The 27,429-nt window shown below is 36.8% G+C and overlaps 1 protein-coding gene across 3 annotated transcripts in view; it reads left to right on the top strand.

Annotated features, from left to right (window-relative positions):
• DPP10 (dipeptidyl peptidase like 10) overlaps nt 1-27,429 on the top strand; it is an 811,290-nt gene that overhangs the window by 651,073 nt on the left and 132,788 nt on the right. For all 3 annotated transcript variants that reach the window (XM_061439625.1, XM_061439633.1, XM_061439629.1), the window contains exon 8: nt 23,154-23,274. In XM_061439625.1, coding sequence (XP_061295609.1) covers nt 23,154-23,274 — 121 coding nt within the window. The remainder of the gene's footprint in view (nt 1-23,153; nt 23,275-27,429) is intronic.

Below are 27,429 nucleotides of genomic sequence, written 5' to 3' on the forward strand. Positions count from 1 at the left end.
CCTAATCAGGGAAAAATGTATCAAGGAGATATATGTTAGTAAAAAAATAACTCCTGGTTTAGAGTAGCAGTATAATAGGTAATTTAGTCTTTAAAAATATTTGATGTTATTATATTGTTTTAATAATTAGAAGAGAAATTAGTTTGAGAAAGAATGAAGGACATAAAAAAATTGCATATATAAAGCTAAATGAAAAGCAACCATGGCATGCATCTTCAATTCTACTTGTTAGAAAAAAAATTGCTGATATTGAAGATGAATATTAAATGATTTTGGTCACTAACCGGCTAACCTACTATGAGGAAGTAGAGTGTTCCTGTGAAACCCCTATTTAGGAGATGAATTGGCATAAATTAAGAAGCAATTACCAGAGGACACATCTTGCTAATGGATTCACAAAGTTAATCAAGATACACTTGCTCATACTGTTCAGAGCTCTGATGGCTTGTCTCACATGGATGTAGTTCCTGAGGGAGGTGCTAGGTGGCGCCACGCTCACTGATAGCTGTCTGCTCTGCCTTTGTGATGCCCTCCCTGCAAAGCAAAGGCAGAACGCTATTTGAGCTTTTCTCTGTGTTTTGTTAAAACAGAAGTTCTCTGGGTTTCTTTCCATTAGTGAAAACAGGAACTAATCTAATAGGTCTTTCTAAAAGCGAAGTGGTATAACTTTTTCGGAACGTGGATATTTCTGTCTTGTTTCTAAGGTAGGCTAATATGAAAAGTAGAATAGAAGGTGAAAATGAAAATGCAAGTTGCTCAGTGGTGTCCTACTCTTTGTGACCCCATGGACTATACTAGTCCATGGAATTTTCCAGGCCAGAATACTGGAGTAGGTAGCCTTTCTGTTTTCCAGAGGATCTTCCCAACCCAGGGATCAAACCCAGGTCTCCCCCTTTTCCGGTGGATTCTTTACCAGCTGAGCCACAAGGGGGAAGAATAGAAGGTAATTATATTAAAAATTGGTACTCAAATCTCTATCCATTCAAAATTATTCTAATAATCACACTTTATGTACCCAGAACTAAACAAGAACATGGGGTGAACATAGCCAAGTTTGGCTTTTTGTTTTAATATAAATTTATTTATTTTAATTAGAGGTTAATTACTTTACAATATTGTATTGGTTTTGCCATACATCAACATGAATCCAAGTTTGGCTTTTAAGAGGAAATAAACTTGTTCACTAATAGTAAATAGTAAATAAACGTTCACTTTTGAGTTCTTTTTATGTTATCCAAATTGAATATTTTCCAAAGTAACTTTCCTTTGGAAAATTTATACTATATTCTAACTAGTTTTAAATCTGATTTTTAAAAAAAAGTCCTATCTTGTCCTTGGAACCATAATGATGTGTATCTATTAGTATGTCAGATCTTTCATTCTTAGAACTAGAATCTTCCTCAAATTTAAACCACTATAACTTTAAAAATTATGTTACTTACCCAATACCAATGAATTCAATCTGAAAAAGAAACTATATATATTACACCAGGAATATGATAAATTTTATACTGGAAAATTTCTTTCAGCCTCCATATCCAGAGCATTCTCCATTTAAAGTTGAATAAGTGGTTTCTCAAACCTGATATGGAGGATTGAACTTTTATAGTCTTCATGCAAATTCAACTATAAACTCTGGACAAAACATTAAAAACAAAAAAGAAAACTATGCTGGAGCCTGAACAAAAGTGAGCAGGTTTTTGGAAGGGAGCAAAAAATAATAGTAAAGTGACACTCAAGGTGCAAACTCTTCATTTTGTATGTTTCCTTTAGGGTTCTATCCTAAGAGTAGCTATATTTGAGGCAGAGGTGGACATGTAGTGAGCTGAATCTTTGAAAGTAAACATCTTTGTCTTTCAGACAGGACCCAGAGAAAGAGTCCCTTGGTGACCATGACTGTCAGAGACTAAGAAGGAATAGAATTTTCAAGCAAGGTCCTCAAAGTTGCCTTCTGTGTTCCATGAGTGTTTCAAAAATAAATGCATGAAGAAGTGAAAAGATGGAATGTATCAACAAAGAAATATATATATATAAAATATGTAAAACCTGTGTATCTCCATATCTATTTATTTGTTTAGCTACCTATCATATATAAAATATTTTATACACATATATACAAAAATCTTTAAAAAGCTAAAATGGACATTTTTAGAATTGCTGCTGCTGCTAAGTCACTTCAGTCGTGTCTGACTCTGTGCAACCCCATAGACTGCAGCCCACCAGGCTTCCCCGTCCCTGGGATTCTCCAGGCAAGGACACTGGAGTGGGTTGCCATTTCCTTCTCCAATGCATTAAAGTGAAAAGTGAAAGTGAAGTCGCTCAGTCGTGTCCGACTCTAGTGACCCCATGGACTGCAGCCTACCAGGCTCCTCCCTCCATGGGATTTTCTAGGCAAAAGTATTTTTAGAATTGCTAAACAATACCTAAAAAAAGTTAACTGAATGAGATTTAAAGCCAAATAAAATGAGAGAGCAGTGACATACAGATTAGTACAAATTATTTAATCTGAAAAAATTAATGAGAAGGTTTTAAAAAAAGTAAAAAATAGAGCCTCACAAACTAGTAATAAAATTGCAAGAAGTCAAATTTTATGTTAACCAATATTTTAAAAGAAGAGAATGAGACAGGAAAAATATTTGAGGAAGTGATAATCAGAAATTCTAATATTTAATAAAAATTATAAATTCACATATTCAAGATGTTCAGTAACACCCCTCCCACCCCCAAGAAAAAAAGTAAATTCCAAAAGAACCATGTTGCTTTTGTTTAGTCACTAAGTCATGTCCAACTCTGCAACGGCATGGACTGTGGCTCACCGGGCTCCTCTGTCCATGGGGTTTTCCAGGCAAAATACTGGAGTGAGTTGCCATGCACTTCTCCAGGGCACTCTTCCTGACCCAGGGATTGAACCCTCATCTCCTGAATTGGCAAGTGACTTCTTTACCACTGGGCCACCTGGGGAACCCAAAAGGACCATCTTGGGAATAAATTAATCAGACTACTGAAAACGGAAGTAAAAGAGAAAATGTTGAAGGTGCCAGAGAAACACTACAATATAAAACATACAAAGGGACAATTAGAATGCCTACAAAAAACAAAAAAGAATACCTACAGACTTTCTGAAGAAACCATGGAAAATCAAGGTGAAAGGAAAGCAATTTCAGGTAAAAGAAAAATTAAAAAATTGATCACCAGATCTATGCTTAAGAAATTTCTTCAGTTTGAATAAAAATGATACCAGAGGGAAACTTAGATCTTCAGGAATGAAAAGCAGAAGATTGGAAATATTACGCATATGAGTAAACACTAAGCACTAAATTATCTCTTCATTTCTGTGTAAAACATACGACTGTTAAAAGCAAAAATGATGATACGCTTTGACCTTATAATGTATGTACATGTGAGACTGCTTACAACGATTAACAATAAAAGTGGTTGAGGGGTTAGAAAACTACATTTACAGCATTTCTATATTGTACATGAGCTTATGAATTTCCTCAGAGAAGGCACTGGCAGCCCACTCCAGTACTCTTGCCTGGAAAATCCCATGGATAGAGGAGCCTGGCAGGCTGCAGTCCATGGGGTCGCTAAGAGAGTCGTACACGACTGGGCTACTTCACTTTCACTTTTCACTTTCATGCATTGGAGAAGGAAATGGCAACCCACTCCAGTGTTCTTGCCTGGAGAATCCCAGGGATGGAGGAGTCTGGAGGGCTGCCGTCTCTGGGATCCCACAGAGTCAGACTCGACTGAAGCGACTTAGCAGCAGCAGCAGCATGAATTTCCTCAAAGGTAACTTATGCAAGGCACTTCAAGTTGTTAGTTGACTAATACAAATCAACTTATCAGTTAAATAATTTTAATATGTAGAGGTATGTGATAGTCTATTTACTCTCTTCAATCAGAATTAGTAGAATCATGCATTCATAAGAAAATGCTAATTTTATAAAACATGTTTGTTCCTATTACATTTTATAAGTTGAAACCAGTTTTTCTGAAGGTGCCTTATAAGTGATTAACAATATATAATTGTTTCAACTTCTTTTTAAATTATTGTAAGTTTTTGTGATTCTAGTTCTTATGGATTTTATTTCTAAAACCAGGGTATATTCTTTTGGTGGTTGATCCAGTTTTAATTATATGGTTAATAAAATATGTATTAAGTAATTCAGTTAGCATGAATTCCATTCTGATAGCATATATTGCCTCTAAAGGTGAAGACCTTCAAGAATTAAGTTAGTAATATGTAGAAAACATTTCTTGTGTAAAAAAAAGCCACTAGAGTTTTTAGAGAATAAGTAGCTTGTCTTTAGAATCTGCTATGTTAGTCACTAGAGAATCTGGTTAGAGTGAAATTACAGAATTGCTGAGACATTTAAAATCTAGAAGCAGAAGATGATAAATCAAGAAAACTGTGGACAAATATGCAATAGTTATAGCACAATAACATGCATATAAGGCTAGTTGAATGCATCCATTTTTTTTAATGAGGGAAATAATGGGTTTATTTCTTTGGAATAATGGTTGTTTTTCTTTTTCTTTTTTTGGAGGGGTAAGGGTTTGAAAATAATGTGCATTTATTTTCAAAATAAAAAGAGACTTTACAAAAGAATAAAGTTATTTGAAAAGACTTTGGGGGAAAATTTTATATATTTGCTCGGGACATTTGGATCATTGTATCAGAGAATCTAAAAGATGATGAAAAACAAAATAAAGGATCTGATGGGACAGAAAAGGCTTGACTTAGTTTGCCTGGAAAGCTATAGTGGTTAAATATTTGGTGTATTGTAAACCCTGTTTTTAAGAATAATAAGAAAGTGTTGCTCTAAATCAGTCAATTCATTCCAATCAATTCTAGATGTTTAATTTCTCAAGATGAGTTTTATTACTGCTGCTGAATTTTGCTGACAAAAATTTGACCTATAACTTGCAGAAGTGTTACTGCAGTTTGAAAACTGAAAATAATAGGTCTTTAAGGATACAAATAATGATCACATACCAGTTAATTTTTATTTAAGATACAAGACGCATTTTAAATGACATGTAAAAAAAAGTTTTTCCTAGAATATTTTGCCTGCTAAATGGTCTGATTTTTTAAAATCATGGTCAAATGTACTTAGAAAACATTATATGGATCTCAGTGTTTCACAATGAAATTAGCAAAAGCTTTGAAGAATCTTGAATAGAAAGGATGAAAGACATAAAGAAAGAAAGGGTGAGAGAAATAAAGAAAAGAAGAAAGGATAGAAGAAGGAGGAAGAAAAAGAAGGAAAGAAAGCAGGATGGACAAATGAAGGGAAGAAGAAAGAAACTGTTAATACAGTTCAATTCAATATTTCTTAGTTGTTTACCCCAAACGAAGGGTCAGCAAACCATTTTCTATGACAGGGCCAGATAATAAATATTTTTGGTTTTGCAGGACAAGTGGCAAAATCAAGAGCATTATGTAAGTTTTTATATAACAAGACAGAAAAGAAGTTGCCAGAAAATTCTCCTGAAGTAATTAAAAAAAAATTAGATACAATGTTTTATAATACTTATCTACTCTTGAGAAACTTGTATGCAGGTCAGAAAGCAACAGTTAGAACTGTACATGGCACAACAGACCTGTTCCAAATAGGAAAGGAGTAAGTCAAGGCTGTATATTGTCACCCTGCTTATTTAACTTATCTGCAGAGAGCATCATAAGAAACGCTGGGCTGGATGAAGCACAAGCTGGAATCAAGATTTCCAGGAGAAATATCAATAACCTCAGATATGCAGATGACACCATCCTTATGGCAGAAAGTGAAGAAGATATAAAGAGCCTCTTGATGAAAGTGAGAGCTGCTGCTGCTGCTGCTGCTGCTGCTAAGTCGCTTCAGTCGTGTCCTACTCTGTGCCATCCCATAGACAGCAGCCCACCAGGCTCCCCCATTCCTGGGATTCTCCAGGCAAGAACACTGGAATGGGTTGTCATTTCCTTCTCCAATGCATGAAAGTGAAAAATGAAAGTGAAGTGACTCAGTTGTGTCCGACTCTTAGTGACCCCATGGACTGCAGCCCACCAGGCTCCTCTGTCCATGGGGATTTTCCAGGCAAGAGTACTGGAGTGGGGTGCCATTGCCTTCTGCGAAAGTGAGAGAGGAGAGTGAAAAAGTTGACTTAAAGCTCAACATTCAGAAAACTAAGATCATGGCATCTTGTCCCATCACTTCATGGCAAATAGATGGGGAAACAGTAGAAACATTGGCTGACTTTACTTTGGGGGGGCTCCAAAATCACTGCAGATTGGGAAATAGATGGGTAAACAGTGGAAACAGTGTCAGACTTTATTTCTCTGGGCTCCAAAATCACTGCAGATGGTGACTGCAGCCATGAAATTAAAAGACGCTTACTCCTTGGAAGGAAAGTTATGACCAACCTAGATAGCATATTCAAAAGTGGAGACATTACTTTGCCAACAAAGGTTCATCTAGTCAAGGCTATGGCTTTTCCTGTGGTCATGTATGGATGTGAGAGTTGGACTGTGAAGAAGGCTGAGTGCTGAAGAATTGATGCTTTTGAACTGTGGTGTTGGAGAAGACTCTTGAGAGTCCCTTGGACTACAAGGAGATTCAACCAGTCCATTCTGAAGGAGATCAGCCCTGGGATTTCTTTGGAAGGAATGATGCTAAAGCTGAAACTCCAGTACTTTGGCCACCTCATGCAAAGAGTTGATTCATTGGAAAAGACCCTGATGCTGGGAGAGATTGGGGGCAGGAGGAGAAGGGGACGACAGAGGATGAGATGGCTGGATGGCATCACTGACTCAATGGACATGAGTCTGGGTGAACTCTGGGAGTTGGTGATGGACAGGGAGGCCTGGCGTGCTGGGATTCATGGGGTCGCAAAGAGTCGGACACGACTGAGCGACTGATTTGATCTGATCTGATCTGTGATTGCAGCCATGAAGTTAAAAGATGCTTATTCCTTGGAAGGAAAGTTATGACCAATGTAGATGGCATATTAAAAAGCGGAGACATTACTTTGTCAACAGAACTCCATCTAGTCAAAGCTGTGGTTTTTCCAGTGGTCATGTATGGATGTGAGAGTTGGACTATAAAGAAAGCTGAATGCAGAAGAACTGATGCTTTTGAACTGTGGTGTTGGAGAAGACTCTTTTTTTTTTTTTTCCTTGAGAGTCCCTTGGACTGCAAGGAGATCCAACCAGTCCATCCTAAAGGAAATCAGTCCTGAGTGTTCATTGGAAGGACTGATGTTGAATGTTGAAGCTGAAACTCCAATACTTTGGCCACCTCATGCGAAGAGTTGACTCATTTGAAAAGAATCTGATGTTGGGAAAGATTGAAGGCAGGAGAAGGGGACAAGAAAGGGTGAGATGGTTAGATGGCATCAATGACTCAAAGGACATGAGTTTGAGTGAACTCCTGGATTTGGTGATGGACATGGACGCCTGGTGTGCTGTGGTTCATGGGGTTACAGTGTGGGACATGACTGAGCGACTGAACTGAACCAATAAGAAGAATGAATTTTTTTTTTTTATGGGATAACATTTCACTTAATTAGGATTCCAAGTAAGTGTTTCTTGCCATCAAATAAATTACACATGTTCATCTGCAGAAATCATTCTTGGCTCATGAGTCATACAAAAACAGGGGCAGACTAGATTTTGCTCATGCACCATAATACTCTATCCCTCCATAGACCTCATGGTCTTTTGTTGTTGTTGTTGTTCTTCATACAATGGCTATCAGATTGGTATTTTTATGACTAGTGTTTTAGAATATTATTTTTCTGCACTAAAGAGCCAAAGAATGGTAAAGCTGGATGCCATGAACCTCCTATGAAAAGGATTTTTTATAATGGGGTTGAAGAATTATGTTCTAAAGGAACCAAAGGGAGCAATGAGCATCTTGAGGTATGAGATGATAAACAGGGATCATTAGAGAGGGCTTCTGGGTAATAATATCCTCAAAGGAGACCAGGGTTCAGATATAGCAAAGAAGGAGAAGGGACCCGTAGACAAGGGAAAAAGTAAAGAGAAATTGGTTGTTTTTGGAGTGCTATACTAGTTTTCAAATATAGAGTAAAAGAGCATAGACAGTTGAGAGGGTAAAGTGCTGGGAGTATTGACTGCTCTTATAGGGGTGATGACATGGTGGAAGATCAGTTGTTAGTGGCCAAAGCTAAAATCTGGAGTGGTCTGATGCAAACAGGAATAAATGACAGGAGAGATTTCACTGATAAAGTCTGTGTGAGGATCACTTAGCTTGGAGCAAGGAGATTTAATTGCTGCAGTGATGGGTTCTGTGCAAAGCTTGATGGTCTTCTTTGGTAGAATAAAGGATATCACAAGACATCTGTTTACTTGAACTATGTGATGAAGGATTCTGGACAACAGATTTGCAGCCTATGCAGCCTAAATGAATTGAGGAAATGTATTCTTTGTGTATTTCATCAATTCTCATTCTTGTCTTCATCTTTTTTTTTTTTTTTTGCCCTCCTCTTTTTCATCATCCTTCTCCTTCTTATTACTTAAAATTATCTTACTCAGGGATATGCTTTGAAAGTTTAAGTGAAGCCGTCATGTCTTTTGACCTTGTCTTATTCCATCCTCCATTTAAACCCAAGAATGTATATGCACTAGAGAACATGACCCTCCCCTCCCCACCTAGAATTATACTATTCATTTGTTTCTGAATCATACTATATCTCTTCAAGGCTTATGATATCAAGTTATCTCTGGAGGCTGAATTTAGAGTTTCCTATTAAAGCATCTTGCTATCTGTCTGGGCATCTGATTTTCAATCACTAGTAGTCTTTGTTTTGAATATTCTAACTTTAAAGGAGTATATGCATTAATCTTATAAACACACCCACCACCCACCAAAGGCTAATGTGAAAATGAGTCGATTTTAAGAGGGATCATATTGTTTGTCTACTGTATGAATACCTGTAAAATCAGGAGATCCATATAGGAAAGCTATTTGGAGGTATAGTTGTAAACAAACTGTGGAAAATTCTGAAAGAGATGGGAATACCAGACCACCTGATGTGCCTCTTGAGAAATTTGTATGCAGGTCAGGAAGCAACAGTTAGAACTGGACATGGAACAACAGACTGGTTCCAAATAGGAAAAGGAGTACGTCAAGGCTGTATATTGTCACCCTGTTTATTTAATTTATATGCAGAGTACATCATGAGAAACGCTGGACTGGAAGAAACATAAGCTGGAATCAAGATTGCCGGGAGAAATATCAATAACCTCAGATATGCAGATGACATCACCATTATGGCAGAAAGTGAAGAGGAACTAAAAAGCCTCTTGATGAAGGTGAAAGTAGAGAGTGAAAAAGTTGGCTTAAAGCTCAACATCAGGAAAATGAAGATCATGGCATCCGGTCACTTCATGGGAAATAGGTGGGGAAACAGTGGAAACAGTGTCAGACTTTATTTTGGGGGGCTCCAAAATCACTGCAGATGGTGACTGCAGCCATGAAATTAAAAGACGCTTACTCCTTGAAAGGAAAGTTATGACCAACCTAGATAGCATATTCAAAAGCAGAGACATTACTTTGCCAACAAAGGTTCGTCTAGTCAAGGCTGTGGTTTTTCCAGTGGTCATGTATGGATGTGAGAGTTGGACTGTGAAGAAGGCTGAGAGCCGAAGAATTGATGCTTTTGAACTGTGGTGTTGGAGAAGACTCTTGAGAGTCCCTTGGACTGCAATGAGATCCAACCAGTCCATTCTAAAGGAGATCAGCCCTGGGATTTCTTTGGAAGGAATGATGCTAAAGCTGAAACTCCAGTACTTTGGCCACCTCATGTGAAGAGTTGACTCATTGGAAAAGACTCTGATTCTGGGAGGGACTGGGGGCAAGAGGAGAAGGGGACGACAGAGGATGAGGTGGCTGGATGGCATCACTGACTCTACAGACATGAGTCTGGGTGAACTCTGGGAGTTGGTGATGGACAGGGAGGCCTGGCGTGCTGCCATTCATGGGGTCTTAAAGAGTCGGACACAACTGAGCGACTGATCTGATCTGATACTTTAGTTAATAGTATAGTATCATTGATATCATTGAGATCTCATTCCATTTCCTGCTTCTCCAAGAATAGAGGGTAATGATTTAAATTGACTCAAATGGTAGAGTCTATGATCATGATTAAAAATTTTCCCAAAAAACTTTACCGGTCATTGTATCTCTACAAATGAACCAATATTATTCTAGTCAGTTTTTAGGTGAAACTTCTTTTCAGAATGGTCATTCAAACTAGTAAATGGTAATTGCTAAGAAAGATTGCATTCTTACCTCCTTATGTTTCTCTCACTTCTCTCCAGCTCTCCAATAATTCATTATCTACAGTCTGGCTTCATTCCCCCTCTAACACATCTCATTGTCTTGTCCTTTTCCTCCTTATCTTTCTACCTTTTTTCTATATACTGTGTTTTCAACATCTTATCATTTAAACCCACCTTTTTTCATGCTATTTCCTCTACTTGAATTTTGTTTTCCTTTTCTCTGCCTAGCAAAATCCACCTGAACTTGTAAGTTCAGCCAAAATATCATGCATCATCTGAAGCCTTTTCTGACCTCTGTATTCCTCAATAGGGCTTTTCATAGCTGAGTAGGTAAAGAATCTGCCTGCAGTGCAGAAGATCGGGGTTCGATCCCTGGGTTGGGAAGATCCCCTGGAGAAGGAAATGGTGACCCATTCCAGTATTCTTGCCTGGAAAATCTCATGGACAGAGGAGCCGGGTAGGCTTCAGTCCATGGGGTCGCAAAGAGTCAGGCACAACTGAGCCACTAACACTTACTCTCACTTACTATTCCTCAATCAGATTCAAACTGTCTTGTGTCTTTCATTCACATCCTAAAAGTAATTTGTGTAACAGTATATCATAGAAATGACATGTATTTTGTTAAATAGTGTTTTTCTTATCTTTCTCATTTTAAACTGTGAGTATATCAGCAACAGGGACTAAGACTCAGTCAACATCATCTCACAGACGTGGTACACAGTAGGAGTGTAGTGAAATTGCAAGGAAATGAGTTACCTGTAAAAACTCATGCCTCCATGTATACCCCATACACATAGCTTGCCATCTTCTTTCATCTTTAAACTTTCTTCATTAAGAAACTTACAAATATTTCATCAAGTAGTAAATAAATATAATTATGTGTGTGTGTGTTAAGTTGCTTCAGTCATGTCTGATTGTGCAACCCTGTGGACTGTAGCCTGCCAGGCTCTTCTGTCCATGGGATTCTTCAAACAAAAATACTAGAGTGGGTTGCCATGCCCTCCAGGGAATCAAGCCTGTGTCTCTTATATCTCCTGCATTGGCACTCAAGAGGCCCCATATATAATTATATGTGTCTTTAGTAAATATGAAAAGTACAACATCATCTGACATTCAGTTCAGTTCAGTTCAGTCGCTCAGTCATGTCCGACTCTTTGCGACCCCATGAATCACAGCACGCCAGGCCTCTCTGTCCATCACCAACTCCCAGAGTTCACTCAAACTCATGTCCATCGAGTCGGTGATGCCATCCAGCCATCTCATCCTCTGTCGTCCCCTTCTCCTCCTGCCCCCAATCCCTCCCAGCATCAGAGTCTTTTCAAATGAGTCAGCTCTTCGCATGAGGTGGCCAAAGTATTGGAGTTTCAGCTTCAGCATCAGCCCTTCCAATGAATAACCAGGACTGATCTCCTTTAGGATAGACTGGTTGGATCTCCTTGTAGTCCAAGGAACTCTCAAGAGTCTTCTCCAACAGCACAGTTCAAAAGCATCAATTCTTTGGCTCTCAGCTTTCTTTACAATCCAACTCTCACATCCACACATGACTACTGGAAAAACCATAGCCTTGACTAGATGGATCTTTGTTGGCAAAATAATATCTCTGCTTTTCAATATGCTATCTAGGTTGGTCATAACTTTCCTTCCAAGGAGTAAGCGTCTTTTAATTTCATGGCTGCAATCACCATCTGCAGTGATTTGGGAGCCCCAAAAAATGAAGTCTCAGAGAAGGCAATGGCACCCCACTCCAGTACTTTTGCCTGGAAAATCCCGTGGATGGAGGAGCCTGGTAGGCTGCAGTCCATGGGGTAGCTAGAGTCAGACACGACTGAACGACTTCACTTTCACTTTTCACTTTCATGCATTGGAGAAGGAAATGGCAACCCACTCCAGTGTCCTTGCCTGGAGAATCCCAGGGACGTGGAAGCCTGGTGGGCTGCTGTCTATGGGGTCGCACAGAGTCGGACACGACTGAAGCGACTTAGCAGCAGCAGCAGCAAAAATGAAGTCTGACACTGTTTCCACTGTTTCCCCATCTATTTGCCGTGAAGTGATGGGACCAGATGCCATGATCTTCATTTTCTGAATGTTGAGCTTTAAGCCAACTTTTTCAGTCTCCTCTTTCACTTTCATCAAGAGGCTTTTTAGTTCCTCTTCACTTTCTGCCATAAGGGTGGTGTCATCTGCATATCTGAGGTTATTGATATTTCTCCTGGCAATCTTGATTCCAGCTTGTGCTTCTTCCATCCCAGCGTTTCTCATGATGTACTCTGCACAGAAGTTAAATAAGCAGGATGACAATATACAGCCTTGATGTACTCCTTTAGCATTTTTTAAAAGTGTTACTTCACAAGAAACTTGATGTTCATTTCAAGGTAGATTTTTCTGTATTTTATGCCAGTGTCTTTTCAAGGAAGAAGAAAATAAAACAAATATAGACCAAAATTGTACTATGTGAAGGCAAATGAATGAAATTTACTAGGGTAGAGATTGCCTTAGAGGTGGATTAGTGCATAAATCCTAAACAGTACAATTTGCTTAGAATTTTAATGTAATAATTTGACTTTTATTCTTTATGAAATGCTCAATAAAAAGAAAACTTTAATTGGACAAAACCACAGTCAAAAGAGTGACACAAAATGTTTGTTTTGTCATTTTATTGGATAGATCCAAGTAGGAGAACTGAAGGGAGGAAAGCAGAGAATAACCTACTGCAAACACTAAACATGCATTACTAAGAATCAGAAATGACTTTATTAAACATCTTCTTACATTGCTTCTTCCACAAAATAAAAAGATATTAGTGTATATTATGTTACAGTTACACATACATCAGAGATAAGGTTTAGTTATACTTCATTGTAGCAGACAGATAACTGAAACAGAAGAAATAATCATTTCTATAGAATTTCACAAGGGGAAACAAAGAAAGAAACAGCAAGGAAGTATTTCAGGTGATTTTTGTTCTGCATTCCAAGTTATGCTTGTGTTTAAATGACCCTCATCCTCCATTGATCATCAGCTCAATTAAATTTAAGTTTTTAGAAACATTATCTAGAATAAAATTAATTCTGGACACAGACATTCATTATGAGGTTGTATTTTATATGGTTATTTTATTGATATTTAGTATTCTGGAAGGATAGAGTAAAAAATGTTTGGATATTCTTGTGTTGGAAAAAGAGCCTATATTTTTCATTTGTGATCAGGGATGCCTTGAAATTGCATGAAGTGGAATAAAGAGTCTAGAGCTGTGGGTAAAATGTGCATGGGAGATAGCCAAGGCTGGTTCCACCTTCTGCATTTTTCAATTTGTTTTCTTATCAACATGCCCATAAACTGGAAAGCATTAGGCACAGACACATTGATAAGCATATGAGAATTACTCCCACTCTTCCTCAAACCTCTGTCATGGAATCTCTTTTGAAATTTTGGATTCTCCATTTGAAATACAAGGAGTTACAATAGAAATGTAAAATCAAATTGATTTAATATCAGTGAATAAAGTGTATATACAGCCTGCTTTTTTGTGAATCCTGGGATAGATGAGAACTGGAAATAAAGAGGGGTTAATTCAGCATGCTCTCAGCATAACCGACAGTGAAGGGCTTTCTTACCCATGAGGGCTTAACTGTTAAGCTGTCATGTGTTACCTGGAAATTAGGATTCCTGGAAGAAAGCAATAGATGTGGACTCACATTCATTTCAACCCAAAATGAATTCATTAAATAGGTTTCTGAAAGCTCTCAGAATCAATGAAAAAGCTGGAATTCCAGGAAGGAGAAATGAACAGAAGCCATGAGTGGTCAGTCATTGTTGAATATAGGATTTTTTTAGGAAAATTTGTTTGCAATGCCACAGGAAAATATGATTATGATCCTGCAACTGGCAGCTACATCAGTTGTACAAAGAACCTACCAGGATTTAATCTCATGTCTCTCTAATAGAAATCCCACTTTCTACACTTTTCCTTTTATTTTTATTTTCCATTGACAGAGGAGCCTGATAGGCTACAGTCCATGGGGTTGCAAAGAGTCAGACACGAATGAGCGACTTCACTTTCACTTTCAAGTTCTACTACCATGACACATATTCGGCAGTAGCGTTTCTCACTAAATTCATATCCTCATACATTTGGTTTTACTTTTCTTTACTGGCCACATCTACAATAATTTGTGTATTCTTGTATAGGAGTGGAACATTATATCATAAGATCTTGCTTTTTGTCCTCAAAACTTAGCACAGTGTCTAGCATATAAACAATTCCAGATACATATTTGATATATAATGAAGGACTAGAAAAAGGGTAATATGACAAGAAGATGGAATGGTGAAAGAACAATAAAAAATAAACTAGAGTAGAGGAAGAAATGAATCCACAATGACTAGATAATACAATTCTTTATCATTCTGATGCATATAAATCAGCACATTAAGAATTTTTTAAAATATTGTAATAATGTTGACTGTCTTCAATGGATCCCAGTTTATTAAGTATTTTTAATTGATTTTTCAGCAATTTCCAAAAAAAGCAATTTATCATACAGTCTTCTCTTACTTTAAATGAGTTTTAGGGACTGATGCAGCCAAGAGATAGTCTTTTGTTACATATCATTGATGGAGTTGGTTTTCAGTGACAGTTTGCTAACTTTATCTGGTATCCATTTTTCTCCTAAAAAAAAAAAAAAAAAAAAAAAAACATGAATAAAAGTGCTTTGGAACTGAGGAGTGACTTGCCTAATTATGAATCTAAGACAAAGGGATATATTTCACTTCTTTGAGAATGTGTAATGTTCTATAAAAGTTTTAAGAAATAAGAACTCTTTGAAAGGGCTTCCTCATGTGAATAATTGCAAATGTCAAGGGATGAGAGTTCTCTGATAGTGATTCTATCTCTAGAATGTCAGGTACTGGTGCAAAAGTGACATGAATGATTTGAGTGAGTTATTCTATCCCAGAGATGCTCCTGCAGAGAAACGAAAGCAGTATTCTATAAACGACAGACAGATTTATTCAAAGCCAAAATGTCAGAGGTAATCAAACTTTAACTTGTGCTCATAGCTTTACTTTGCATTACATAAATGGGCACTCAGAATTTACTACATACTGGCAAATAAAAGAAACAATTTTTATAAAGTTGAATGATACACTGTGGCTTTCAGTAAAATATTGATCATTTTTATGGTAGCATTTTCAATGAATAATGATTACTAATAAAAATTCTGCATTTTTTTTCTTTTTCTTTGTTTAAAAAAATATGCAGCAAATATGCAGACTTGATTCGTGTGAACAATCCCATTTTCACAGCGCCCAGAGTAAAAACAGACATCATTCATATATCAGAAACCAAATTTTGCTCTTTGCTAGTGTTACCAAACCAAATGTGTTTGCTGACCCACCACACAGCAAAGCCAATCTACTGACACTGAATTGTTGGGAAGGAAAGTATAGCATTTATTTATAGGATGCCAAGCAAATAGAATTGGCTGCTAATCCTCAAAAGACCAGAACTCCCTGATAGTTTTCAGGGAACAGTTTTTGAAGGCAATATTTGGGGTGCGGGTGTTGTTGCAGCTTGTGGACTTTCTTCTGATTGGTTGTGTAAAGGTAACAGGGTGATCTTTCAAGAATCAGAATCATCAACTTTCTGGTTCCAAACATTCTGGGTTTTATGTGCTTGTGGTCAGCATATGGTCACCACCTTCCACCTGGGTAGGGTTCTTAACTTCTGTTCAGCGCAGTTCAGTTACTCAGTCATGTCCAACTCTTTGAGACCCCATGGACTGCAGCAAACCAGGCTTCCCTATCCATCACCAACTCTCAGAACTTGCTCAAATTCATGTCCTTCGAGTCGGTGATACCATCTAATCATCCATCTCATCCTCTGTTGTCCCCTTTTCCTCCTGCCTTCAGTCTTTCCCAGCATCAGGTTCTCTTCCAGTGAGTCAGTTTTTTGCATCAGGTGGCCAAAGTATTGGAATTTCAGCTTCAGCATCAGTCCTTCCAATGAATATTCAGGACTGATTTCCTTTAGGATGGACAGGTTTGATCTCCTGCAGTCCAAGGGATTCCTAAGAGTCTTCCCCAACACCACAGTTCAAAAGCATCAATTCTTTGCACTTAGATTTCTTTATAGTCCAACTCTCACACCAATACATGATTACTGGAAAAATCATAGCTTTGACTAGATGGACCTTTGTTGGCAAAGTAATGTCTCTGCTTTTAAATATGCTGTCTACATTGGTCATAGTTTTTCTTCCAAGGACCAAGTGTCTTTTAATTTCATGGCTGCAGCCACTATCTGCAGTGATTTTGGAGCCCCCAAAAATGAAGTCGGATACTGTTTCCACTGTTTCCCCATCTATTTGCCATGAAGTGATGGGACCAGATGCCATGATCTTAGTTTTCTGAATGTTGAGTTTTAAGCCAACTTTTTCACTCTCCTCTTTCACTTTCATCAAAAGGCTCTTTAGTTCTTCCTTACTTTCTGCCATAAGGGTAGTGTAACCTGCGTATATGAGGTTATTGATATTTCTCCCAGTAATCTTGATTCTAGCTAGTGCTTCCTCCAGCCCAGCCTTTCGCATGATATATGCTACATATAAGTTAAATAAGGATGGTGACAATATATAGCCTTGACATACTCCTTTCCCGTTTTGGAACCAGTCTGTTGTTCTATGTCCAGGTTGCTTCTTGACCTGCACACAGATTTCTCAGGAGACAGGTCAGGTGGCCTGGTATTCTCATCTCTTGAAGAATTTTCCAGTTTGTTGTTATCCACACAGTCAAAGACTTTGATGTAGTCAATAAAGCAGAAGTAGATTTTTTTCTGGAACTCTCTTGCTTTTTTGATGATTCAACGGATGTTGGCAATTTGATTTATGGTACCTCTGCCTTTTGTAAATCTAACTTCTTTGGTATAGCTCAAAGATATGTATGGTTCAAGCTGTCTAACTGATAAAAAGTGATATGTACATAATTATGTGATTTAGTAGTGTCTCTATGACAAAAGTTTTTTATTTTTTGAAAAATGATAACATCTGTCTCTAATAGTGACTTCATATCACTCAAAATATTTTTGTGTCATTTAATTCCAAAATACTATTACATTAAATTCACTTTAATATCACATATTTAATTTACTCCAATATAAATTATTTAAGAAACTGATAAACTTGCATGTTTAAAAATTAAATCTATTCTTGATCAAGCAAAAAGCAAAGATTCCACACAAGTTTTGGAGCTACTATTGGACCAGGAAGTATAATCAATTTTGAGAATGGTTAATAGGCCAGGAGCCAAAAGGAGTCAAGGATATGGTTTGGTGAATGTTCACATTCTCTTGCTGCTGCTGCTGCTAAGTCGCTTCAGTCGTGTCCAACTCTGTGGGACCCCATAGACGGCAGCCCACCAGGCTCCTCCGTCCCTGGGATTCTCCAGGCAAGAACACTGGAGCGGGTTGCCATTTCCTTCTCCAATGCATGAAAGTGAAAAGTGAAAGTGAAGTTGCTCAGTCATGTCCGACTCTTCGAGACCCCATGGACTGCAACCCACCAGGCTCCTCCGTCCATGGGATTTTCCAGGCAAGAGTACTGGAATGGGTTGCCATTTCCTTCTCCACATTCTCTTAGGTCAGGGCAAAAGATAAGAATTGCCTATAATTTGAAGGGTATGAAACTAGTGTTAAAAGATTCAAGAGTTGACTCTGGAAAATGAAACATAACAGGATGCAAGTGAGACATACTAAATATTGGCACTAGAATTTGCCAACATCTTAGACATAAGCAGGAAGTTATCTGTTGACAATTTGTCATATGATGTCATTTGTCATCCATTTGACAGTTATCATCCCTATTAAGCAGAATATTTGAATTATCATCTACCATTTCCCCTTTACAGTCTCTCATTTCCCCTTTACATTCTTTCATTGCCAAAAATTATTTTCCTAAGTAGGGCTTCCAGGGTAGTTCAGCTGGTAAAGAATTTGCCTGCCATGCAGGAGACCCTGTTTCGATTCCTATGTTGGGAAGATCCCCTGGAGGAGGGCATGGCAACCCACTCCAGCATTCTTGCCTAGAGAATCCTCATGGACAGAGAAGCCTGGAAGGGTACAGTCCATGGGGTTGCAAAGAGTCAAGACTATTGAGCAACTAAACACAGCACAGCATTTTCCTGAGTAACCTCCTAATCACTCAACTGTTTATAAACAACTTAATGCTGTCAATTACCAAAAAAGGAGAGTTTAAACTTTGGTCTAGTATTCAAGTTATTCTATGATTTGGCACCATCTTAACTTTTAGAGCAACCACAGGTGTATAGAAATATATTTGAATCTTACAGAACTGTTCTCCTTAACATTTCTATAGTTGTCCAGTTTTGGCTTTAGCTCATTCTGTTCCCTCAGCCTGGAGTTTCTTCCTCTCCACTTTCCCAATCCTATGGAATCACTGTTTGTCCTTAATGACACAATTTAAACTCAGTAATCTTTAAAAGTCTGTATGAACCAATTCCCCCACACTGACTCCTGATGCTCATGGCTAAGCCCTATAATATGTGTTTTTCCTCCTTTGGGTTTTAGAAGTTTGCCTACCTGTCTCTCACATAAATTTGTAATCTCCTTGGAGACAAGGACTACACATTTTTTTTTTTATATAACTCAGGCATACTTACCTAGAGTTCTTTCTAACAACAAATTACAAATTGGCTTTTAAGAGCTTGAGTAATTTATTTTACTTATATGGAACATATATATGTGTTCTCTAGGATATTTTATTAATTCCAACATTTTTCCCAGAAAGCAAGCAACAGTAGAAGGCTACCCCCATCATATCCCAACTTGGTTATAACTATAAATTCTCTTAAACCAGTACAACACATGGGAATTTTTTGAATGATCTAGTTTTCTCATTTAAAATTATCATAAAAATAATTAAAATCAGTGAAGGTGGGATAGCTTTTCAGTAATATTTCAGCTAAAATAGGTGTAACATTCAGTTATATTTCTGTTTTATTCTGATGTTCTTTTTCAATTAAATTGACTGAAAGTTTGTAACAGTTGGCTCTTACAAGTTTGTAGTAGGCATTGTCTTGGATTAAATCAGCCACAGTAGGGTAATTTACTTCGCAGTTGTTCTCAAACTCAAAATCTTAATGACTTTTAACTTTAAATGAACTTTAGGTGTTCATTTCTTGCCATATGTCCATCACAATGTGGCTGGGAAGGGGAAGGAATTTATTCCATACTTCTTTATCCAGAAATCCTAGCATCTGGGGCAGCCATCACTGAAGCATTACTGGGGTTGTGGCAGTGGGGAAGAGAAGGTAGAAAATTGAAAATCAGCTCTTAAAGACTCCTGCACTACAATGACACATATTGTGTTTAATCACTTGGTGATGAGTAATATCAATTAATGTTTTGATTAGAATAATTTCTTGGGTCATTTATTGCATACTTCTCATTTTGTCATGATTCCACACCTAACATTTCAACTGTATTCCTGTTGCTTTTGTGGTGACTTTACCAATTTTGAATTATTTTGTAAATGTATTAAGACCATAGATTTTGAAGAACTGGACAATTGGCTTGCTCTATTAACTGAAAAGTTAACTGGTCAAATAGACATCACTGACTCAACGGACGTAAGTCTGAGCAAACTCTTGGAGATGGTGAAGGGCAGGGAATCCTGGCATGCTGCAGTCCATGGGGTCACAGAGTCAGACACAACTGAGCGACTCAACAACAGCTATTTAGGGGGCTTATTGAAAGAATTGATCAAAGGCATAAAAATATGATAATTTAATCAATAGTATTAGGATAAATGACATTAGTATTTGTCATATTTTCAATGTGGTTTAAATCTAGTCACAGCCCTTGATTATTGTCATTTGGATCCAGTTTAGTTTCATCAGTGGGCCCAAGTAGTACCTGGGAGTATTTGCAGCTCTTATATTGCTAAGATAGTGATGAGAGTTTGTGATTGTTATTTGAAACTAATATAATTCAAGGAAAACACTTTGGTAATTTTAAAAGGTTTAGAATATTATTAAAGTACATTTTTATAAAGCCAGCCACTAATTTTTCTCCACAGATAAAACATATTAGGGACATCCCTTGGTATTGCAGCTTCTAGCAAATGGTATTAAAATTCTAATTCCGTATTGCTTGTTCTTTTACATTGAAGCAGATGTCAATTTTATATGGATTTTGAATATCATCCAATCTGTTCTTCAAATATAAATGTAATTACTGGTCAATGGTTTTGGATAATTTATACATCTGCTGAAATCATGGAGTTTTTATTAATTATTTTGACTTAGAGTTTGTTGCCTTCAAAAAGCTGAGAATTTGGAGCAATATTATGTTGGGTTAAATCACCCTTACTTTTGACAATAGTCACATGTGCTTATATAGTCTGGGTGTGGATAATGTGAATTTCTATTTACTTACAAGTACTGATAGAAGATTCTGGTACAAAAAGAGGATTCCCTCCACCTAAAAATGATTTTGTGTGTCTATGTCATATACTGTTTGTGAAAGGCAAAGGAGGTAGTATGTGTTTATGTAAAGGTTAACCTTTAGATGACTATAATAAAGTTAATGTTATTTCTCAGTAATGAGATGTTGCTAAAGTCATAAAAAACAACTTCCATCCAGTTTTAAGTTTCCTGAGATATAGTTCTCAAACTTTTGCCAAAGTGTAACCCATATGCCATAATAATAAGCTTATGTCTTATATTCTTATCACTTAAAACTTTCTAAATGAAGTGAAAGCAGTGGATATCACTCTCTTGCTCTCCTCCTAATAGTACTAACACTAATGCTATAACTATTCGTAATACATAGTCAACATAATATAATTATCCTAACAGTCAAAATTTGTGTTAATTTATTCATCAGCTGAAGCATAGCCCTAAAGGTTTTAATTTGATTTAGAATCTGCAATGCCTGCAAAAGTGTAAGATGTTGAACCAAATTATCTTGGATAAAGTCAGCCTTGCTTCTAGTAATGGCTACATGTGTTATATGTTCTACATTCATCTCGTTTCTTCTTCACATCAACTCTCTAAAGTAGGTGTGAGACACCCACATCTTATAAAAGAGAGGATTGAAATTTTGAAAGCTTAAGCAAATTATTAAACTTATCTGGATTTTAAATTTAGGCTGCCTGATTATAAAACACATGTTTAAACATCTATTCCTTCCATCCTTCCATCCTCCCCCCCTCCCCACTGGCAACAATTCTTATTCTTATCTTGGCATACTCACCTGTAGTATAAACAACAGGTTGTGGTGGATTTAGTCTGAGCCACCAGGGAAACCCTAACTAAATACACTTACTGTTAAATGTTTGCTCACCGGAATCAAAGTAGAATGTCAATAAAATATTCTGGTTATTAAGATTGCCTTCATCATTGTGCACATCAAATATTAAAATCTAGGATCTCTAGACAATTATTTCAGATGTTCTTTTGTTTGCCTTATCTACAATCGTAATGATCCTACAGCATGCTGGAACACACAAGGACTAGGCTGTCTTTCACCTTCTTAGAAGAATGTCAATCTAAATAGCAGTTGACCTTTCCCTGAACAATATTCTACTCCCCCAAACATGTGGATGAAACATAGTTCTGTGATAGTTATATCATCACATAGGCCAAGAGTTTGAAATGTTTTGCACTAAAAATATTTTAAACTGAATTATAGGTAATTTTATCCTGAATTATCTCTAGTAAAGACATACATTTAAGTGTGGATAGATATTGTTAAATTTCCACTGATGTTCCTTTGTTGGGATTGCTGTTGTTGTTAATGATGATGTTGATATTACTGAAAGACTTTCAATGTTTTGGAAGAATCTGTAATGTTTTCATATTAAAATTCCTTCCTGAATCCTCAAGCACAAGGTTATTATTACTGTTGCCCTATTTAAGAAGGAATTACCAGGGAAGTTTGGAGCATAAGGAGATGTGTTCCACTTTACAATTTGAAGGAATCTTGTCATTGTTTCTTTTCATCAATAGATCTGTGAGTTGAACTGGATAGAATGAGAGAGATTTTCTAAATATTATTTCATTTATCATGATTAAATAAATCACCAATTTATTTTTTTTTGATAAAAGACCCCAACTTGTAGTTTTTCTTGAAGTTTGCTGTTACCAAAATTGTATCTAGTATGGTTATCCATCTCTTGAAAAAGTGAAAGTCACTCAGTCATATCCGACTCTTGGCGAACCCATGTAGCCTACCAGGCTCCTCTGTCCCTGGAATTCTCCAGGCAAGAGTACTGGAGTGGGTGGCCATTTCCTTCTCCAGGATTAATCTCTTAAGTATGCAAAATAGTAGCTTCCCTAGTAGCTCAGTTGGTAAAGAATCTGCCTGCAATGCAGGAGACCCAGCTTCTATCCCTGGGTAGGGAAGATCCTTGGAGAAGGAAATGAAAACCCACTCCAGTACTCTTGGACAGAGGAGCCTCGCGGGTTACAGTCCTTGAGATCACAAAGAATCGGACACTACTGTGTGATTAGTATATATACATATTAGTGTATGCAAAATATTACCTCAAACCTAAATCAACTTTGTACTATGAGAAAAAGAATATTAAGTAGATGAAACATTGTTGTTGAAAATGTGGATTTAGAAGCTTCAATACCTAGTACCATGTAATTTCTAAATCATAACTGGGTATTGATATGATAGGGAAAGAAACAGCCATTAGTAACTGAAAGCAATGAAAAATATGCATTAAATAAAAACAAATTAAAAGGAAATAAGTAATGAAATACTTAGTTATTCAGCTAATATTCTGCAATATGAAAGTGTAAAAAAATGTTTCCTAATATTTTTGGTTTATTTGCATGTTTCCTGATACAGATTTACATTTTTGAAAATAATATCTACTATCAACCTGATATAAAGAGTAGTTCATTGCGACTGACATCTTCTGGAAAAGAAGGAATTATTTTTAATGGAATTGCTGACTGGTTATATGAAGGTGAGTTGAATAGATTTAGCTTCAAAATCATACAAATGACATATTTTTATATAATCTATAAGAAAAATCTGTTCATTCTGGAGCAATACTTAGAACACTATTTCTTCTCCTCATTTCCTTTCAAAATTGCCTTCATGCTTTCGTATCTTTGTATTGCTCATATTTTGACTGGTTATGAACATGATTCCCTGTTTGAGACATATATATATATTTATATATATTAATACACATACATATTGTTCAGGTTAAATAGATCTTATGCATGGTATTATTGAGGCATAAAATTTGAGAAAAAGGAAGTCACCAAGAACCAAGAGGCAGTAACCTTAAAAATAATCTGGGATTTCAATTATTTTTCCACTATTAAATGGGGAAACTTATACAGCTTTTCAAGCAATGAAGTGCCAAGATTAGATCTTCCTCATAAATAGATCATTTTAGCTACCGTGTAAGGCGGAATTGAATAGGAAAAAGAACCATTGAACAACCAGAAGTCTTTTCCTATGTTCTATCAAAAGAGAATGAGCAATAGGACTAGGGTTAAAGCAGTGAAAAGGAAAGAAGATTCTAAAATTGATGAGGCAGTCAAATAGGTAGATCTTAATGTTTAAAAGGATGCAATGAGTTGAAGAAGTCAGGAATGATTCTTCGACTTCTGGTTGGATCACTAGTAAATATGGTGGTAGCAGACACAGTGAGCAGACATTCAGAAGGAACACTGACTCAGCAGAAGAGGAATAATTTAGCGGGAACACTGGTGCTTCTCAGTGTGCTGGTATGCTCACTGGGTGACAAAGTAGGATCCTTTACACAGAAGAAATTTTGAATTAACTGGGAGTAAACTTAATGTACAGTGTACTGAATTGACCATTGATCAAGATGATTCAGGCCTCTGTCTTTTAGGGAAAGCTTCATGAAGTTTATGGAATTACATATTTGAGGAAATTGTAAGGAGATAAATCAAAGACCATTATTTGAGAAATAGAGCTACTTTCTTAATTAGAGAATAGAAACCTATATATTGGGGCTGAAACTGAAAAATGTGTTGGGTAAAGGCAGGACCAATGGGTAACAAAAACTTTCAAGACTACACAGTAGGTCGGACACTTTCCAAAAAACAGGAAAATGGGAAAATTATGGTTTTTGCTATTCAAATTAAAGTTACACCTTTGGTCATATATTCTACATATACTAGGAAATTTCAGATATGCTGTGTGAGTTAATTCTTACAATCCTAGTGTATTATTTACTGAAGAAACCAAGACTCAAGGAGGATAGGTTTCTTGGGCATGACCTCAGCTTCATGAGGGCAGAGCTGGGGCTTGAATGTGTGTCTTCAAAGCCAGTTCTTCATCCTGGGCTACTCTTTCTGTTACAGTGGAAGGCCTTTCAGTGTTCTCCAAAGGATGATATGCATTATGGACACAAGGTGTTAGATTTCTCTAGTCTGTTTCATCAACCAGACTCTGAACTCTACTGTCCATGGACTTACCTCAACTCTTGCTTCATTTCCAAGAGAAGGGACCCTACCAAGGGAATCTGTATTAAGGTCTGGCAGAGGGATCTAGGCAATTCAGATGTCATTGAGTTTTCCCTCAACATTTTGCCTGCCATCCTCAATCTATGCTTCAAGAGTCCCACATGGACCTTAATAATATAATAATAATAATATAATATAACTTACTATTACTCAGTCAGACATGACTGAGCAATTGAATTAAACTATTATTTTACTTGTCCAATGTGCCATCAGCTCCCAGAATCCAGACCCTCTCTTTTCCCTTCAATATGCTCATGAAAATATAGTACTTTCTGTTAGGAATGCATGTGACCTTTAATGGGAGCTTCCCAGGTGACTCAGTGGTAAAGAATCTGCCTGCAGTGCAGAAGACACTGGTTTGATCCCTGGGTTGAGAAGATCTCCTGGAGGAGGAAATGGCAACCCACTCTAGTATTCTTGCCTGGAGAATCCCATGGACAGAGGAGCCTGGTGGGCTACAGTCCATGGGGTTGCAAACAGTCAGACACAACTGGCAACTGAGCATGCATGATTTTAATAGTATGTGTGTCTTACTCTAGTGTGGAAATTTCTTTTTTATTACTTTCCAGAAATCAACTACAATATGAATTAGTGTGTGGGGGAAACCCAGGAAGTAACATGTACCATTTCCACTTTTTTTTTTAATTGAAATGTACCTTCTATAATTACAGGAAAAAAAAGTTTGGAAGAATCACATTAAAGATAATAAAATGTTTTAAGGCAAATTTTAAGTGCATTAATTTTTTAGGACTTAATTTTTTAGGGCCAGGCCAATGTGTGAGTGTAGCTATTGCTTCCAACCACTGTCACTAAAGTAGTCTTTAAAAGTCTTTTAAAAGTGCAATTGTTTCCATGTCTAGTATTATTCAATTCCTAAGGAAAGTAAAAGCAAATAAAATATAATGTGTTTTAAAAAGTTGGTGAAGTTCAGAAGAAAAAGAGAACTTTGTGCTAAAAATGAAACATTTTAAATATAATTTACACAAGGCACCTCAAATCTTATTCATATAAATTGACATATTTAACAAAATAAAATATCAGATCAATGTTTTGTTTAAAAAGGTAGAGTTCACAGTTGCTAAGTTTACAAATTTGAAAGTTTCTATGAAGTATTGAATCTGTTAAATAGAAACAAAAAATTACTTAAGTTCTATTATTTGAATGTATAGAATAATGGAACTAATATGCCTACATGATTTATAAATATATTTTAGAATCTCATATTTTAAAGTAATCCTTCTTTGAAATTCAATTCAACAGTTATTGAGCACAGATATCTGTCAGGCATTATCTGAGAGCAATATCATGAGGAATATGAGCTTCTATGTTTTGGATATTTCCAACTTAGTGAAGTGAAATACCGTAAACAGCTATTATATAATGAACCATCTGGAGCATGGTAAAATAGAAATAGAACTATTGTTGTTCAGTCACTAAGTCGCATCCAACTCTTTGTGACCCCATGGACTGCAGCACAGCAGGTCTCCCTGTCCCTCACTATATCCCAGAGTTTGCCCAAGTTTGTGTCTATTAAATCAGTGATGCTATCCAACCACCTCATCCTCTCCCTCCCTCTTCTTTTGCCTTCAGTCTTTCCCAGCATCAGGGTCTTTTCCAATGAGTCAGGTCTTTGTATTAGGTGGCCAAAGTATTGGAGCTTCAGCTTCAGCATCAGTCCTTTCAATGGATATTCAAGGTTGATTTCCTTAAGGACTGACTGGTTTGATCTCCTTGCTGTGCAAGGCACTCTCAAGAGTCTTCTTCAGCACCACAATTTGAAAACATCAATTCTTTGGCTCTCAGCCTTCTTTATGGTCCAACTCTCACATACATACATGACTGCTGGAAAGATTATAGCTTTGACTATACAGACCTTTGTTGGCAAAGTGATGTCTTTGCTTTTTAATATGTTGTCTAGGTATATCATAGCTTTCCTTCCAAGAAGCAAGTGTCTTCTAATAGAAATATATGTCATCATATTAAATATATGCATAAGTAGAGTTAATTCTGATGGGTTGGGGGAATATAGAGGGGTTTTATAGAAGAAAGAGTTTTTGCACTGAACTCTAAGAATGACAAAAATAAAGAAATGAGACTAAAAATAATTTCAAGATAAACAATATCCTTGTCAACAAACTGGGATTGTTAATTTTTTGTTATTTGGTAAGAACAATGTGAAATGCCTATATTCACTTCACTTGTACCTTTTCATAGACACAGGGAATCACATTTACCCATTAATTGATTCAAAAAATAGTTACTGAGTTTTTACTAAATCCCAGTAAAACTGAACTGTGACAGATAAAAGGAAAATAAATTAGAGATGCAGCCATGGAAGCCAGAGGAAGATATGGTAAACAATGATGCTAAATCCAAGGTCAAAACAGCTAAGGATTCCAAAGTTGCTGTTGGATTTGCTATCAGAATTTGATAAGAGCAAAATCAGCCAATTGGTGGTGCCATAAGCAAGATCTCAGTGGATGGAAGTGTAAATGGGAAGCAAGAGCTTTTGAACATAGACAATACTTTCAAAAAGTTGACAGTAAGATACAAACAGTAAGGGGAAAACTCAACCACAAACCACAGGTCAGTAACATCCTCAGGAAATCCTATGT

The sequence above is a fragment of the Bos javanicus genome, chromosome 2, assembly GCF_032452875.1.
Source record: "Bos javanicus breed banteng chromosome 2, ARS-OSU_banteng_1.0, whole genome shotgun sequence".
NCBI lineage: Eukaryota > Metazoa > Chordata > Mammalia > Artiodactyla > Bovidae > Bos > Bos javanicus.